The sequence below is a fragment of the Melanostigma gelatinosum genome (assembly GCF_949748355.1).
Source record: "Melanostigma gelatinosum genome assembly, chromosome: 9".
Lineage (NCBI taxonomy): Eukaryota > Metazoa > Chordata > Actinopteri > Perciformes > Zoarcidae > Melanostigma > Melanostigma gelatinosum.
Window position 1 is genome coordinate 9865492 of NC_136642.1, and position 19547 is coordinate 9885038.

A 19547-nucleotide genomic window follows, 5' to 3' on the forward strand; every position below is an offset into this window, starting at 1 on the left:
ACAGACATATCCGGACAAGGTTGGATTTCCTAAAGCCTTGTACCAAGGAGACGGTACGCAAGAAACAGTATCAGCAAAAAGAACACCATGACCGCACTACTGCGGACTGTATCTTTTTCAACCATGTAACCAGCCAACTAGACACGGAGTAGTGAGGATATGGTCTTAACTAAATCTGGTGACAGAAGGTTAACATATACCTTAGACAAGAGCACTGCGATGTCTGCTTTTCGCTGCGGTGCTGCGGTCTCTGTGTAGGTGCGACTGGTGTTGAGTAAGGACTACCTGAGGTTGAACGTGATGTCCAATGAGCTGGTGAAGAACAACGCTGAGTGCCTGCACATGGTCAGGGCAGTCATCGAAATCCTAAGTCCCATCATGAGGTTCAGACCCTCTGCGCATCTCAGCAACCCTCTCGTCCGCCCTCGCCTGGCAAACGGCCTCCTGTTGGCCATAGGGGGCTGGAGCGGCGCCGATCCAACGAACAGCATCGAGTCGTACGACGTCAGCACCGACCTCTGGATGCAGGTGACAGACCAAGACGTGGGTCCTCGCGCCTACCACGGCACCGCCGTCCTCAAGGGGAGCATCTACTGCGTCGGCAGCTTCAACAGGGTAGATCATTTCAACAGCGTGCGCAGGTTTGACGTGAGCACGTGCACCTGGCACGAGGGGCCACCCATGTACCACCGCCGATGCTACGTGAGCATCGCTGTGCTGGGCGAGTGCATCTACGCCACGGGAGGTTTTGACGGGCACTCGCGACTCAGCACCGCAGATCCAGCACAGGATGGCTCTCTTCGCTCACATTGAGGTCGTCTCTACCGAGGATGTCGGCGAGTTGCTGCACGGAGAGCTGCGGGAACTCTTCGGACAAAACCACCTTCTCAAAGTGGTCAACGATGAAGTGGTAGGCCTTGAGCCGCAGCTCGATGGACAAGCAGGTGTCGGTGACCTGAAAGATGCCGATGCAGTTCTCTGGGCAGAGCTGCTCGCCCAGGAAGTCGCAGCAAGTTTGCACAACGCCCATGACGTTGAGCTGATCGGCTGCCAGCAGCAGCTCCTGCACGTCTTCCTCCGTCACAGAGACCAAGCCGGTGAATAGAATAGAATTCATTCTATCTTTATCCCTTTAAGGGGGACATTTGTCTCTGCATTTGACCCATCCCTGTATATAGGGAGCAGTGGGCTGCCAATGACAGGCGCCCGGGGAGCCGGGGGTTCAGTGTATTGCTCAGGTACACTTCGACATCTGACACATCCAAGTGGGAGATCGAACCGTGAACCTTCCGGTTCACGGACGACCTCTTAACTCAGTGCGCCACGGTCGCCCCCACGGTGTACGCAAACTCAATGATGAGCTGCATCATGTCCGGAGACAGGCCGGGTATGTGGAAGACCTCCTTGTCTGGAGGTGACCAGCGACTCCAGAGAGCCCTGCGGGTCAGAATAAACACAGAGCAGAGGATTGGAAACAGACTTCAGATTTTCATTCTCATTGTCTCATTGATAACAATGATCACGTTTTCAAATAAGCATTCACAAAATCAACATATGACACCATTTTGCATTAAAGGGAAATTGTACAATACGTAAACCGCCGGACATCATTCCGAGTGTAACTGGCAATAAGAATGTCGCTGTCAAATAAATGTCACAAATATGTAATACTTCATGTTGTATGCTATTTTTGTTTTCTTTTGTGATCTCTCTGGAGCTGTTTCACCACAATCTACAATTCATCTCAGGTTTTGTGCAGCAGTGAACAGCTTCTTCCTTCAATTTGTGTGTCGAATTAACCATCTCAAGTGTTTGCAATTACTTTTCGTTTTGTTGCATTAAATGAATTCAGTCACTTTTCTGAACACACAAACTACTCAATGCTACTAATCAACACTAATCTGCTTAAAAGCACATTACTATGGATCTGAGAGACTATAGCTGATATATTATATCTTCTCCTCTGTCAAACTTGTCAGAAATGCTCCATGAACGTATGTAATTCATCACATATCGTGATTAGTCTCCCAGACTTCATCATTAACAATTACTTTCTGCTCATTTGAAGGATATACATTCACAGCATATATCTATATATATATATATATATATATATCAGATAGCCAACTCACTGGAAGTACGTGCTGCATCGATACAGGAAGACCTTGTTGATCTCAAACGTTACGTCCTCGACATTGACGACTGCGTCGCAAAGTTTTCCCTCCAGACGGGGAGAAATCAACAATGCGCTTGACCCGAGTGAAGATTCGTTCCAGTAGCTCATCTTCATTTTCTGAGAGAGCTTTTTGGTCGATGACTTGTCTCAAGGGTCTCAACAGGTCTTTTGAGTCAAAAGAGAGACACTGACCACACATCACGGTCAGGTGCTAGAATTCTAGTCAGGATTCCATTCTCGTCATTCTCGTCATTCTCGTCATAGGTCCAGGATTCCATTCTCGAATGGAATCCTGGACCTATGACGTCACTGATGAACTGACATCCTCCAATTCAATCTGTAGACCATGCGATTGGGGGACCAAACATATTATGTTTTACATGTTTTTTACATTATGTTTTACATAATATGTAAAACATAATGTAAAAAACATATGTAAAACATATTATGTTTTACATGTATTACAGATGTCCACCAGTAAAATAAGCAACTCAGTCATTTTACTGTTAGTTTAAACTCCTTGGTCACTTTGTTAGGCACTATATAATCTAATACAATCCACTACAACAGCTCAGATATGAATGTTTAGTTTTTGTAAAAAACTTTCACAGAGGTGTTGATTCAACTGTGTGTTTATTATTGACGTTGAAGTTTGCAGTGCTGTACATGCATGCATCTCTGCATGAAGCCATTCATTCACACATCGACACACACTTACGGAGTCAAACACATATTCATATCCTTTAATCCAGACCTCATTTCACTTTAAATGAGAAGAACAGTTATTTATGTATGTCTATGTGTTATTTATAATCCATCCAGTTGAATTTGAAAACAGAGTAATAATTTGTTGAAATATAATTGATGTACTTTATTTGATTTGACAGTTGTTGACTACACAGAGACGTTGTTACTACTACTAGGCTTCTTGACTATATTTATATATATATGGCAGTAAATAGCGCAAGCTAGATATTATTGTAATGTTTCGGACCTTTGCCCGAGGAGATTTTCTCGATCTGGACCTTTTGGAATTTTAGTTGAATACCCCTGCTTTAGACCAACATTATGTCCAGTATATACACGGACTATGCTTAAGATCAAGCAAAATATCTATCGTTGATGCTCCAATTAACCTTGGAAAATAAAGTCTGCAGCACGCTTTAATAAAGTTGTTTACATTTGCAAACTGTTGACATTTTGTTTTTAAACTACAGTTGCCGATTGTGTTTTTTCATAATTCAAAAAATATTGTGCATAATTACACAGTAGGTCTGCTCTAAATTATAAGCCAGTGATCTCCATACAATATATTTTACAATCAATGAGATACTTTTCTGCACTGAAACAAATACCAAATGCACACAGTTTTGAAATCACTGATATCCTAAGAAATATGAATCTCAAGATACACCACAATGTCTCACTGTAACCAGTTCCCTTACTCTGGGTAAGGACGCAGCATTTGACCTCCTTCACAACCTTATCAACAGTTTGCAATCTGTCCTCCAGGCTCTGCCTCCTGTCCTCCGCTAAAAAGCAGCTCTGCTCTACTGTGCGTACCTGCTGCAGAAAGACGGTTAACGCCAACGTCTGTTCATCAAATTGCTACTAATGAACCTGCAAGCACTTTAAATTAGGTGACACTGCAATAAAATGGGCTACAAATATTTGTAATGATGGTAACTAAAAGGAAAATCTGGAAGGTACGTCCCGTCAGAAAGAGTATGTGGTGGCGGGCGTGGGTGGCTCAGCTGTGGAGGATGAAGAAAAGGACTCAGCATGTTGCATTTTGTCCAATTAAAAGTATAAATGGCATTACTTGTATCATGAAAACTATGTAATTAAATTAGAATTGTATGTCTTTGCCCAAGCAGCCATCACTCCCCGAATACAATAGGAGTTAAGTACAATGGCTAATTAAGAAAACATCTGGATATTTTGTGTGCATGTGCATTTTTCAAAGATATGATTGATATTGTTTCTTATCACGACACAAGGCCCTTGAGACAGCCCACAACCGAGCGCTTTCTTTAATTTTACATTTCTAATACCTGTCATTTCTAACATACTATTTCTACAGAAATGAGTGATGTGACATGTAATTTAGGTAATTTTTCATGTGTAAGCGCTGACACCTGTTCAAATATTTAGGCAGGAGCTTTTTCTGAGCTCTAGAATGTAAGTAACCTGTGTGGTGTGAAATGACAAACACCATGACAATGTATTAAAGGATTCCTCAGAGAATAAACTAAATGCAGTATTGTAAACATTCCATGCAGAAATAAAGTCATTGATTTTTATAAATGATCACAAACAGAAAGTGGAACATGCTTGTTTGTCTTGTACTAGGTCACTGCAGTTCTCAGGCTGAAACAGGTGGACATCATCTTTACTCCTGATCTTTCCACCAACAAATGACGAGACAGACGTTGTACGGTGGTTACGCCCCCTGTGGGAGTGCATTGGTAATAACTTTATTGCAAAAATACAGGTTCCCTCTTTCCCCGAGCAACACCACCCCACAACTGACACACACAGTCTACACACACCCACATACGGTGAACCGTCTGCATTCTCCAAACCTCTCTCGTCTCTGACCACCACAGCATTCGCAAACACACACTTTCATCCTTTGGCTTACATTCATTCGCTCTCTTTCTCCCTTTTTTTGCTCGCTCCCTACTTGTTGCTCTCTTTTTGCATTCCGTCGGTTGAAACTTAGCAGTTAGATTGCAGAACAACAAAGTTCCCCAGCAGCATTAAACATGAGATCTCCTGCACCTCTGCCTGCCATTGCCAGAGTCCATGAGAGCGCCCGTGGGTGGGTGTGTCTGCCTCCTGACTGTCTCTGATACAGGATCGTGAGGGAAGGTTGATTTGCATAGCGGACTCATGCGCTACAATTGGCTACATTCTCCCACATCCAGAACCCAAGAAACAAACAAACAAACAAACAAACAAACAAACACAACAACAACAAAATCTGAACCTAAATTTAAAATAAAAACAGCAATGTTAAATACGCTCTCTGAGTTAAGTGCCAACCTTTGGTTTAGTTACAACGATCAATCAACATCATTAAAATTCTTAAAGAACTTTATATTGGCCAATTGTTGTATAAGGACTCTGTTATATTATATTAATTAGAATAAAGTATATAATAAATGTACTCTACACATGTCAAAATGCTCCTCAGTAAAGGGGGTGAATTAAGTTATAACTGTTCGACACTTTATAATAACTGTTCATACAACTGAGGAATGGTTGACATCTCTGAAGAAGATAGCTCACTGGCTGAAAATATACCTCTAATACATATATATCATATAAAGCATATTCATATTGGACATGTCACTGTCCGGCTGAAGATGAGCATTTTCTATTCACATCTGAGGTCTCAAAACCAGTTTCAGTTTGAGGGAGAAATAATAAAGTGTGAATTGATAAGTGCCACTAAAGTTCACCTGAGGCCGTTAAGTAAAACAAACGCCATCGACTTCTCTCCAGCTGCTTCTCAGTCAAATAGCCTTCGGAAAGTGCACTTCTGCCGAGCAACCTTGTAAAGCGCACTTGAGTCATCTCTTTCATTCATTGACAAAGCCTAACTGTATATCATGTTTGTGACGAACGTGGTCAATGTTGTTAGCATTGCAATCAAATAAATGAATGTTGACGAGTCTAAATGGTTTATATTACAGATATTACACCCGCATTTATACTTTTATATTTTATAAGATGAGCGTGGCTTTGATTATTAATAATTTCCTTCAAAGTAAATGTAATATGTCTGATTGTACAGAGGTATTTTAATAAGTTGGATTGGGTTCTCAGTTTTGCATCAGTAAAATAAAGAGGTTGTGGTTAAAGATCCTTTACTGAAGTAAAGTCACTCGCTACTTTCAAAACTGCACTTAAAATTCATCGATTTAAATCTGCTTTTAACCTGTGATACTAGTGATGTATGTTTTTGTTTTGTCTCTTACTGTTATAATGTAATCTCTCAGCCTTGTTTGTAATGTTATACATTTCATTGTTTCATGTCTTTACCATGTAAAGTACCTTTGAGTAACTTTTAAAGCGCTATACAAATAAAATGTATTATTATTATTGGTAGAACAGATATCCGCACACTTAAATCTATGCAGATAGATAGACTTTATTTCAGACTCGGGGTCCATACAGAACACTATGTTTTTAGCTTTCGGTCTAAAGGACTTTCATCAGAGCATCGTGGTTCAGCTGGAATGGCAGGTGTAGAAACAAACAAATCACATCCCTATCACTGTATGCAGTACACCTGTGCTCACCTGTGGTAGAGGCCCCGCCTCCTGTTACCTACAGCTCTATGTAGTGCTGAATGTAGTATTGAGAGGTTAACTAGTGGATGCCACACTTACACAACACAAAAAGAGGGGTGGAGTACAGTGTATACAGACAAAAACTTCGAAACTACTTCCAGCACCTTATCCTATATTATCATTATTATTATTAAAAAGTAACTATAATAGAATATTCAATACATGTACGTGTATTTTAACATTGTATGTGGAGCCGATTTTTGATACTTTGTATACTACTGGGTAGATTAGTATTGCATATCATATGCTTTCTAATGTAATCAGTAACTAGTATAAGTGTAAAATAAATGCAGCTGAGTATAACATACAATATTTGCCTCTGGAATGTAATGGAGTAAAAGTATGAAGTAGCATAAAATGGATATGCTCAAGTGCAGTACAAGTATGAATATTTGAGTATATGTACATAAATACTGTCTTTGAGTATATGTACTCATATACAATATGCCCTTGAGTATTTCCATTTTATGCTACTTCATACTTTTACGCCATTACATTTCAGAGGGAGATATCGTATGTTATATTCAGCTGCATTTATTTTACACTTAAAGTTACTGCTTACATGTATATGTACTCAAATACAGGTATTTGGCATTTAGGCCTTCCTAACCCTAACCCCCGTGACAGTTAGTCCTTGTATGGGAAAGTTGTACACAGAGCACTTGAACGCAGCATGACTGTTGCTCTTACCCTTCCTCCTCAAATGGAGAGACGCGTTCAGGGGCGTGCCTCCATAAACCAATGGAGCTGACAGAGAGGAGGGGTTAACTCTTCCACGTTCATAAATACTCTGAGCTTCTTTTTCACGTCCGCTCTCTTACCCCGGAGAAGATAGACCACGGTACACTGTTTGTAGCAGTTTAATTCTCGGCAAACACCCCCTCGAAAATCAATCGCAATCATGAGCAGGAAATTCTTCGTCGGTGGAAACTGGAAGCTGAACGGCGACAAGAAAAGCCTCGGCGAGCTCGCGCAGACCATGAACGCAGCCAAGGTGGATCCCAATGTCGGTATGTGCAGGTTTGACAGCCGTGACACCAAATTTCATTTTTTTGAAAACGTTTATAATTATAGCCACTTGTTTTCTGACTAACCTCACCAAAATCCCAGTTACAATGGCTACATGTTTGTGTATTTTCCTCATTTAAATGTCAGAACCGAATCACTCCCGACTCAAAATGGCTCGGCCGTTCAATAATTCAATGACACCATTAACATCACAGACACGCATCTGCCTAATTGTATGACCTTTTTTTAAAGTTTCATTCAGTGTAATCTCTGTATATGTATTCACAGATACGTATCTGAATATTTATTCAGACAGAAATTTATAGACTGGCGGATGTTCGGGTGGGATTTGCAGTAATGTCGGTGGTGGTGGGGGTGTGCGCGTTTGCAGCGGCACGTAGTCCAGCAGACTGACTGATCTGCGTTGGCTGTGAGAGTGCATGCTGCATTCAAGTGACTCTGCTCGCTAATGATGGTGCTAGTCTTTCATTTGCAAACCGAATACAGTAGCCTATTGTGAGCTAAGCTTTTCGTGTTGAGGCAGTTTATCTCCGATTTTTCCTGCATCCCCTGACGTAGACATTCCTCAGCATTTTTCATTCCGTCCATTATACTCTGCTAGAAATTAAAACAACCCTTCACACGTTGGCTTTGTCGAGGCCTGCTTCCACTGCCACAGAGCCAGTGGTGCGCCTCCTGCAAAGTTGGGTGTTCTGCAACTGTAACGTTGTGTGCTATCACTCTATTCAGGCTGCCACGGTTCGGACTATCCTTGGACCTTGCTCCTTTGAAGATACTCAAAAAAAAAACTTTACACTTCTCCTATACAGGTAAATACATACGAACCGCCAGCCCTGTGATTAAAGGACTACCTGCTACCACCGAGCCTAAATCTAAAGTTATGAGTGCTGTCAAAAGCTTACTCTCATTAGTTATGCTTGTTGCAGAGACACTGAAATCAAGCACCAGATGTGTCCAATCAAATAAGCGACATGAATATAATTATGCACTACTACAGCTACTCGAATGCGAAAGTGCGTCATGAAACCCTCACAATAAACGGTGTAACTTTTTTTAATCTGATAACTTCTATACAAACAGTGCATGAGCACAGTGCATGAGTCAATCAGAGTGCAGTAAAGTCAACACACTGACATTCAAAATGAAACTATATCTTTGAGGGTAAGCAGTGTCTATATTAAACCCGTTATTATTGGTTTGGTAAAGGTCATTTGTCCACAGCCATGGCCGGGTCTCTCTGCATTAAAAGGTCAGAGTTCAGCCTCCCAAAGGTCTCCTACATGGCCGCATTCTGCAGAGGTCAGAGGAAAGAACCAGAGTTTAAATATCAAACATGTGAAGAAAATCAGTCTGGGGGAAGGAAACAGCTGAACTTTGACTTTAAAGAGAAGCCGGTGGGAAAAGTCGGCCTGAGTTTCCCTCTCTGGTGCTGAAACGGAGCGGATTCATTAAGCAAGAACTGGAATCTCCCTCGTCTGTGCAGTTAATATCTTCTAACTAAAAGTAAATCCAAAACTACTACTATTGCATCATTGACATCAAGGAAGTTTGTCTAACATGTCTTGATGTTTTGGTTTTAGGAGTAACTCTCTGCTTAACCTGAGCATTGTTTTCTTCTTCTGCGCTCACAGAGGTGGTGTGCGGTGCTCCGTCAATCTACCTGGACTTCACCAGGACCCAGCTGGATGCCAAGTTTGGGGTTGCTGCTCAGAACTGCTACAAAGTTGCCAAGGGTGCCTTCACTGGGGAGATCAGGTACGCCATGTGCCCGTCAGAGGACAATAACCTGCAGATCAGAATCGGGAATACTTAACTGATCCCCGGGGGGGAAATTGGAACGGTTGCTCTAATAGATATCTATCTAGCTATCTATCTATCTATCAATTATAAACATAATGCTACAATAAATAACACAATGTATGCAGAAGTACGAAACAAGGAAAAATGCATGAAATATGTACATTCACCCACAGTGTATAAAAGTGGGATCTATTAAGTGTGTTAAATAGATGATCTATTAATACAGTATTTCTTGAAATGTACAGTATAATGAGCACAAAGATGGATGAAACCACTTCATCACACACTTCATACAAAGTCCTCTGGGTTATTAGGTTTGATCACTAATATCAAATCTTCTTTGTTTCTTATCACTGTAATGAAACAGTTTTTAGATGGAGGATTTGATTGTTTTCTGTTTTTATTGTATGAATTTCTGTCTTCAGCCCTGCGATGATCAAGGACTGTGGAGTGAACTGGGTGATCCTGGGACACTCTGAGCGGCGCCACGTGTTCGGAGAGAGTGACGAGGTAATTGTGGAAGACTTTGTCTTCTTCTACTATCGGCAGCTTTATTGTCTAATGATGCTCGGCGCTAAATGGGGGGGGGGGAAGTCTCATCGATTAGGTCCGATGCACAGAAAATCCCACATTTCTCCAGTGTACACTCTGTGATCAGATGCTTGTGTTTTGTGTTAGCTCATTGGTCAGAAGACCGCCCACGCTCTAGAGAGCGGTCTCTGTGTGATCGCCTGCATCGGCGAGAAGCTGGACGAGCGAGAGGGCGGCATCACCGAGAAGGTTGTCTTTGCTCAGACCAAAGTCATCGCAGGTACGCACCAGGGAGTGTAAATGTTGTAACGCGCAAGCTAGAGTGTGGTGGCAATTAAGAGGAATAAAAATTCAAATCTTATCACACGTCTCTCTCTCTCTCTCTCTCAGACAATGTTAAGGACTGGAGCAAGGTCGTGCTTGCTTATGAGCCTGTGTGGGCCATTGGCACCGGCAAGACTGCGTCCCCGCAGCAGGTAAATATACAAGTAACCACTGAAAACAATTACCGCAATCTCTTCACATGACTCGTCGTAATGTGCCCGTTTTCCCCGCATGATGTCTCAGGCTCAGGAAGTTCATGAGAAACTGAGGGGGTGGATGAAGACCAACGTGTCCGAGGCTGTGGCCAACTCCGTGAGGATCATCTATGGAGGTCAGTCAGTGCGACGAGATTGGTGCCAGTCGTCGTGTTCTTCTTGTTGATTTCCCCACATGACTCTATTCTTCTTCTCAGGCTCTGTGACCGGCACTACCTGCAAAGAACTTGCCTCCCAAAAGGACGTTGACGGGTTCCTTGTCGGCGGAGCCTCTCTCAAGCCAGAGTTTGTCGAAATCATCAATGCCAAGGTATAAAAAATACCCCGGGCAGCTGCGATGTGACCGCGTCCAGATCAGAGGCCAACTCCATTCAGACGCTTCAGTTCATCATCCTTCACTCTCAGCACTTAGTCCTCTTCCCCTTTTTATTTTCAAAAGTATTTGTGTAATGATGTCATTCCCTCCTTTTCCTTTCTTTTCTGTTTTGAAATGTATTTCGTCATGAAGAGAAAGGGACAGGTTGACACACGCACTGAAAAGAGTTAAGTCCACTGAGAATAGTCTGTGTGCAAACTAACGTCCACACCAAGTGCTCAAGCTAGAAAGACTGACAATAACACCCTGAGGTGGACGGCCAGTCCGCGCCTTTACTTGAAGAGTTTACCAATGTTTATTGTGTAAACGGTGTCACAGCACTTTTGTCAATCAGTTGTATTTGTCTTTTTAATATCTACGTCTCTTTTGTGTAATTATGATCTGTGGCTTTTACCTCCCTGTAGACGTGCATGATCCTCTCATTCATTGGCTGGTGTTGCCAAGTGGAGAGCCTCCATTTCATGTTAATCATATTGTGTCATGGCTGACGGGTGAAAGGCCGTAAGCAAACATTATAATAAACCATTTAGAGACTTTCAGTGTGTTGGCTTGGTTTTTTTTTTTTTTGGCTGGAAGTTTATCCAATTTTTGATTCCATATTATCTATATCTTATAGGGATACTGTGTGTGTGTATACCAATGGTTTGCATAACCTGCTGTGTGTTCATGCACAGTTGATCGTGGTATTCTCACGCTGGCAGGAGAGTGAGTATCTCATTACAGAAGTGACCTCCTTTAAAGACAATGCCATGCAGGAAAGCATTCGACAGCTATTTTTATCCCGGCACTGAACTAAAACGGACACGCAGCAGTGAAGGACTCGTGTCTCGGGACATTAAATTCTAGTTTTACGAATTATAAACTTTTATACAAAACTAATCGAGAATAAAGAACTCTGTTAATATAAACCCTAAAGTGCACTGAGGCTTTTGGTCACCACATCTTCTGTTTGTTGTAACATCTCTGATAAGATCTAACTACAGTTAGCTCTGATTTAAGCCTGGTTGGTTTCTAACTTCTATATTTCACTCTGATACACACGAACACTTTAAATCGTCCTGGATCCAGGTGTCTGCACTGACAGCTGAAACGGTCTCTGAGCCCAGGTCACAATTGCATTCACAATCAGTCTGTCTTCAGTAAACGTTTAGTTTTAACCAACTGTCCCAGTGTCTTTGTCTTTATATTCTTGCGGTGTTGAAACAGCCACAGGACTGAACCACTTCAGTCACCACAATGCTGTACGTACAGGAGGACAAAATAACCAGAACACTTGTAAAATAATGTAATTAAATGCAATTCCTGTTTTAAAAAATAGGAATCTTTTTAGTTTGCTGTGAATTTGTGATCAATTGATGAAACATGACTTTCATTACAAATACACTGTAATAAACTAAATTGAAATAGATTGTTATTAAACAGTTGGCGAAAAGGCCTCATGATTGGGCAACAATACAGGAGCCATCTGTGGAGACCCTACCACTTTTAGTGGTGCATTCTCCAAAACTAATTTAAAAAAAATTATCACAAAGTAATTGCCACCAAGGATATCTGGGGAATTCAGGGCCCCTGAGAATCCCTGGCCACCTGCCCTCTTTGTCCATTTGGTAATCCAGCATTGATTTCATAGGATTTTAGTTTTAGGAATACTATCAAACCCAAAATTTCAAAACATCTAAATCAGGAGATGAGCTAAGACTATTACAATAGCAACGAAACTTTCCATTTCAGGAACCTAATTTACATACAATAGCCCTTTAATAAATATAACTTGTGTGAGGCTTAAAATGTAATATTTTAATTGAGTCAACAAATAATGTTGTGTAATGCAATGAATGTGCTGCACTGCATTACGTCACAAGGTGCTCCTCTTATTAAGCCCGCCCCCCTTCTGCAGCCTTACCTTTGCACCCCGGTCCAGCAGGGGGCGGTAGTGCCCCATACTGAACACTGTGTGGCTCAGTCTCACCTTCGTGTTTACAAGCGAAGCGTGACGTTCCCAGCGCCCATTAAACGCGTTTCATTTGATCTGTAAACGTCCAAAATGCAGTCACTGAGAGTGTTTCTCAGCGAGAGACTGACAGCAGCGGCCGAGGAGATATTTGGAGCTGTCGAGAATACAATAGCCGAGTACAAAGAGGAGATTTATCGGTCCAAAGATTTAGAAATCAGTCGTCTGAGGATTCAGCTGAGGCTTCTCAAGTCAGGTTGGTTTCAATGGCAGCCGCGTGCAACCAAACGTCACGTAGCTCTGCATTGTTTGTTTTAGATGCTTTATGATTGTGATGATAGTATTGTCTTTTCACCTAGAGCCACGGTTGGATAGATGCCTCGGAGCCCAGCTGCAGCAGCTCACCCATCACCACCCTCCTCCTCCTCCTCCTCCTCCTCCTCAGCAGCTCCATCAGTCAGTCCCTTCAGAGGAGCCTCCTGAGTCCCAGCACTGTGAGGAGGACGGGAGCGGCAGCATGGAGCAGGAGCACCCGGAGCCCTCTCAGGTGAAGAAGGAGCAGCAGCAGCTGAAGAGCAACAGGGACTTCTGGAACGGCCACGAGGTAGAGCAGCTCGAGAGCCTCGAATCGGACATCAAAGACTTCATCTTGTCTCCTTCCAGCCTGAGAAGCAGCCTGCAGGACCCCGCCTTGCTCTTCCACCCTTACCACAACAACCACGGCGAGGAGGGCAAGGAGAAACCCTACTGCTGCTCCGTTTGCGAAAAGCGCTTCAGTAACTGCTCCCACCTCGCAGCTCACATCAGGACGCACACGGGAGAGAGGCCGTACAGATGTGACATATGCAGAAAGACTTTCGTCACAACGAGCGCTCTGAACAGACACCAGACGATCCACACTGAAGGGAAACAGTTTGTCTGCAATTATTGTGCTAAATCCTTCAAGTGGATGGAGTCTCTCGGTAGACACATTCGAAGCGTACACAAGAGAGATAATGTACCTGTATGACTCATTTAAAAATACACTACTGTCCACTAGATTAGTCGTGTTGTAACTGTATGTTAGTCATCTATGAGTTTAAAACACCTGAACAAAGAATGTAGTGTTTTTCTATGTTTTGTGATCAATTATATTGTGCATGGACCTCATTAAGCATTGAAAGCCTGTAAATTATGTGCAAACGAATTGAAGAAATTCATTGAAAGGTATAGTATTTTATGAATAAATTATGGTGAATGTTTTATTACAGAATAAAATGTAACTCCTGGTATTGTTGAATGTGTTTTGCTTTCTGCTGCAGGAACATATAAGAAAAGGGAAGTTGCACAGTGCTCCAGTAGGTGGCAGTAACAGCATTTCATTCACAATTTCACTTCAATCTGGAGTATCTGGCAGCGTTCGAGCTCTTGTCCCTAATGTAATTTACTCTGCACTTTTAGTTGTTTTTTTTGTGTGTGTGTGTCATTTAACGCTGCGGCCATATTAGATGCTCAGATGGACGGGTCAAACAAACGCACGACTTTCACCCAGGAGACCGCTGTGAAATCAGTCAACAGCTGAATTATTCATGTCTGTAACTTAATTTATTGAAAATTCATTGAAACCATTTTGTACCTTTACTGTACTACATCTCAGAGGTACATATTGTACTTTCTACTCTACTACATCTCCGAGGTACATAGTGTACTCTTTACTATATCTCAGAGGTACATACTCTTTACTCTACTATATCTCAGAGGTACATAGTGTACTCTTTACTATATGTCAGAGGTACATATTGTACTTTTTACTCTACTACATCTCAGAGGTACATATTGTACTTTCTACTCTACTACATCTCCGAGGTACATAGTGTACTCTTTACTATATCTCAGAGGTACATACTCTTTACTCTACTATATCTCAGAGGTACATAGTGTACTCTTTACTATATGTCAGAGGTACATATTGTACTTTTTACTCTACTACATCTCAGAGGTACATATTGTACTTTCTACTCTACTACATCTCAGAGGTACATAGTGTACTCTTTACTGTACTATATCTCAGAGGTACATAGTGTACTCTTTACTCTACTATATCTCAGAGGTACATAGTGTACTCTTTACTCTACTATATCTCCGACTCCAGATGAAAGACTACATGGCGCAGTGGCGGCTGGTGGAACATGTTCTAGGTAGGGCCATCCTATCAATTTCAGCAAACATCCCAGTATGATTCAATGCAAAAAAAATGTAAGTCAAACACGCATTATTACTTGGCAGTTAAATATTTAACATGTATTCCAACACGAAAACAATCAGTAAATAACACTTATATAATATAATATAACATGTTTATTTATTGAGATGCTCCTATGGACCTTGTTATAGGAGGTAAAGATCAGGAGAAGTAAACATGAAGTGTAATTATGAATACTGATGTTAAATTAAGCTATGATGAGTTTTCACTGTTAATTTAACATCTCTATTACATGTTGATGCCTCCATGACCAAGTTAAGCAGATGAGACTGAGGACAGCTATGTAGAAGAAAAGATGTTCACTTTGCATAATATGTAGCTTGACAGAGTTCTCATGTGTGTCCTGGTGTTCTCATGTTTCCTTACCTCCTCATCCCTCACTCCCGTAACTGTCCGTGACGTCATGCAGCTAGCCAAACCTGTCTGGTGTACAGCTAGTACAGAAGCTCCGCATGTACTGCTTCCCTTTCCCGCGAGTCTGCTGTCTGATTGTGAGGTCAGGCTGATCTGATATCAGCTCTTTGGCTGCAGAATCTCCGCCAAAGTGCTCCTCTCAAACGGGTCTTGGAGGAGGAGCGCTCGCCTCTTTTGGGCCAAAACGATCAGGCCCCCCAAGCTGCGTTGTCAGAGAGCAGACAGGCGGAGAGAACGAGCAGGAAAAGCATATATATTTTGTGCAGATATCAAACTTTACACACATTACTGGGTACATTCCATAGTTCAAAAACACAAATATTGACAATTTATATAATTTATGATTATTATAATTATTATTTTTATTTTTTTGTGTGGCTCATGGTGGGGCCATGCCCCATGGCCCTCTATTGACCAGCCGCCACTGTAACATGGGGCCATCAATCACATTAACGAGCCGGTTCTTGGCTCCGTATCCCTGCACAGGAAAAAGCTGTACCTTCATTTCAGTGGGTTGCTAATGCAGAGGTGTGCATAGATCACAGCTGTTATTTTACTCTTGATAAGCTACTTTAGTCAGAGTAGATTATCATTTTAATTTAAATAATTGAACTGGATTGAATGCATATGAATTGCAAATATTAGACAGGCCACAATTCCAACAGCTTTACAGTAACAGCAGAAGTTAATATGAAGACATACAGTAACAGGGTTCAATGAAAACGAATCACTTTATTTGTACAGGCGATGGTTCTTGCTACTCTTGCTATCTTTGTTTTTATATGACTAAAACCTATGAAAATGAGACCTCTGTCTCTTTGGATTTTGTGCAAATAAAGGTTGATATTAATAATAGAGCTGAAATAGTGATTAATAACTGAATAATAAATTAGTTTTTTGCTTAAAGTAAATGTCTTATCACTTAATTTTCTTCTCAGAGTACACCAGAATGCTACATTTTAAACCTCATATTTAAAATAAAATTCTCGGATTATTATTATTTTGCCATTTTGTTTCGTAGCTCTCAGTTGTTTCCAACACACCTGTGACTGGTTACAACAAACCTGCGGGATTGATTGATTTTTATCATTCTGGATACGATAAATATCTAAAAACATCACATGGTTTTGTCACCTCAGGGGTTTTAATGCAACCCTTGTTTCAAATCTTGACCCTGTGATTGATTGAATCCTCCAGCTGTGAATGTGCACAAGTATATGAATGAAATAGTCCTCATTCGGACCCATTGAGAATAAATATATCAGCATCAAAATCCTTCTTCATATGTGTTGCTCTCATCCTTAACACAAACCATGTCCTTAAAATATGTGTCCGCCTTAAACCCATCATTGTGTTTGGTCCAACAGAAGCTTTACAATAAGTAATAACACTTAACAAACCAGCTGTCTAATTTCTCTTTCTTTTCATATTCATGAAAAATGTTGTAGTACAAAACCACTGCATAAACACACCCATCCATTTCTACACATGCTTATTCCTTATACCTGTCATGGAGGTCTGGGGCATCTCCCAGCATGTACTGGGCAGGTTAAAGAAATCATAGAAGTTTAGTTTTAGAAATATGAAGATGAATACATGTTGGAAAGACTTTGTACCTTGAATGCCCAGAGAAGACAAGAAAAACATAGCTCCAGTAAAACCAAAGGGGGGCCTTTCACACAAGATAGATGAGTATGAAACAGACACCATGAATGCTTCTCCAACTGTCATCACCTCTTCGTGTCAAACAGCTGTTGTTTAATAAACGGGGAGCCAGGATCCTCGTAGACCTATTCGTTTCAACCCTGCTCCTCGAGCCACAGCACATTCATCTATTTTGTTAATCAAATCATGGACTGTTTTAAACGGGGTCCACTAACGTAATGTAATTGCCATTGACAGTGAAAGCTCTCCATTTCCAGGCCTCAACTGCACCAGTTGTAATCTTGAAGCTGAGACGTTAAAGATGCTAGCAAACTCCCTGTGTGGTGGAATGAGGCAGAGACCTCTGGTCACCCGCATGTTGTCTACAACCACTTAAGAAATGCTCAGCAATGCCTTAAGAGGATCCTGTGGGATCTTCTTCTCCAGGCTGGAGTGGAGTGAGGAAGAGGTCAGAAGAGACTCATTGTACAGGTGAGAGGAGGTGACAAAGGCAACAGACTCTTGTGCCACTTTGCAGGTTGTCTTGATGCGGCTGGCTGCAGATGAACGAGATGTTGCTCAATCAGATGTTTCATTGACCATATAAATACTTCTGTATCTAATTAAATGGGACCAACAGAGGAGCTCTAATGTAACAGTAAAATTGGAGATGGCAGTCCTAACTGGAGTGTGGTGACAAAAAATGGACCTCAAGAGAAGCAGAGTAGCAGGGCCCAGGCAGAGAGACAGCGGACCGGCGCATTACAGAGTTAGTGGTGGTCATTAGATAAACTTAATGAAGTATGACGTCTCCGGCAGGAGGAGAAAGATGATTTAGGAGCAGATACAATTGCAAAGTGTGTTAAAACTGTGCCTCTCGGGCAAAACAGATAAAAAAGGAAGATATTTTTGCTGATGGGAGCTGTGGGACGGGGACGACACCAAATCAGTCGTCACTGTTTGCACAAAGTACAAAGTTCAAGGATCAAACCCAAACATAAGATCTATGATAGTGTAGCTTTACATCGTCTGTGAAAACATTTGGAAGTTGCTGTGTCAATTGTTTTTACTTTTTGCATGAACGTCTGTACGAATGCTTTCTTTGGAAAATGGCACAGGGGATAGTTAGAGCTCATTGTACGTAGAACCAGCTTCACATTCACCTGTTTTGTATTTATGACCTCTTCTTCGGTTATAATTAAGCAATTTAAACCTTTACACTGTCGATACAAACCTGGCTCTAATTAGATGAGCGCACGAGAGTAAGGAGGATGTTGATCTGTGGCCTTGTTTGTTTGTTCCACACACATTTGTATCACATGAATCTAAAGTGCTCACAAATCATTTGTAGTATTCGCAGTCTCGCTGCTACCACGCTGCGGTCTGTCATCAGTGACAATACATGTAATTACAGATAATTTCATAAAGCACAGGGATGCACTCAGCCGTCTCAACCTGACACTGTGCATTATCCTGATGCACGAAACCGTTCATATGTAGTCCTAAAAGTAGGGCAATATGAAAGAATAAGAATTATTTGCAAACAATTGTCCCAATTTTGAAAAGAAGAGCTGCTAAGAATAACCTTTATTTGACATCCTAAATTGCTAGAAGAGGCTATAGTAATAACTCCAGGTTGATATGAAATGCAGCGTTCAAACATCTTTCATCCACACCTTTCATAACATCCTTATCCGCCCTGAGAGAGGACTGATGAAGTGCTAAGAATATCCCCCAGATGTGACGCCACCAGAGGGGAAAATCAGATTTATCCTGCTAGAGGATACTTTACATTATGTTGACACACTTATTCAAGGTGACTTTAAATGACACACAACCTACATACCAACTCACACGCATGCCCTATCCAGTATATATATATACATATATATATATATATATTTATATATCCAATGTCACTCTCCTGACTTAGATGGTTCTTACAGATAAGGCTATCAATCAATCAGTACGAAGAGATTTTATTGCGAAAATAAAGAAAAGGGATGTAGACTTTAGGCATCTGGAGATCCATGTAAGACTACTTTAAGACTATTGAAATGAAGTGCATCGTTCTAACAAAACACATATTTTGTAAAAGTTGTCCTGCCAGATCTACAAATCTGCGAGCCAGCAGTGGTTCTGTCTTGCAACATGAAGGCCGTGTTCAGTGATCCGTGTCCTTTTGAAGGAGATTCCTCCAGCCGGACACGGTGAGAACACACACAGCCCTGAGCCTTCAGCAGTAAATCACACTCTCGCAGCTCCTCCTTTCTTTCTCCTTTTTCATTTCTCTCTTTATATATATATTTTTTTCTTTTCTTTTCATTTTTACTGTGCAGTGAGGAATGCTCGCTCTACAGGGTGGCTGGTGTTCACTGGAGCGCCTCAACTCCCATGTCTCACACTCATCCCATGTGTCTCCTATTAGCTACACTCAACCAAGAGAGGGAGGGACGGAGAGAAAGAGGGGGGGGGGGAGTCCGA

At 41.6% G+C, this 19547-nt stretch overlaps 2 protein-coding genes across 2 annotated transcripts; both read left to right on the forward strand.

Moving 5' to 3' along the window:
* The first annotated feature begins 7330 nt into the window (after window positions 1-7330).
* Window positions 7331-11348, forward strand: tpi1b (triosephosphate isomerase 1b). The gene is made up of 7 exons (XM_079275379.1): window positions 7331-7547; window positions 9198-9321; window positions 9792-9876; window positions 10045-10177; window positions 10288-10373; window positions 10465-10552; window positions 10634-11348. The coding sequence occupies exons 1-7, from the start codon at window positions 7439-7441 to the stop codon at window positions 10750-10752; spliced, it is 744 nt and encodes a 247-aa protein (XP_079131505.1). The 5' UTR covers window positions 7331-7438; the 3' UTR covers window positions 10753-11348.
* Window positions 11349-12847: 1499 nt separating this feature from the next.
* On the forward strand, window positions 12848-13985 carry LOC306782707 (uncharacterized protein; the record flags this gene model as incomplete). The annotated part of the gene is made up of 2 exons (XM_079276152.1): window positions 12848-13019; window positions 13123-13985. Coding segments are annotated over 2 exons (822 nt in total), but the record flags the coding sequence as incomplete, so codon positions are not given.
* Window positions 13986-19547: the final 5562 nt, after the last annotated feature.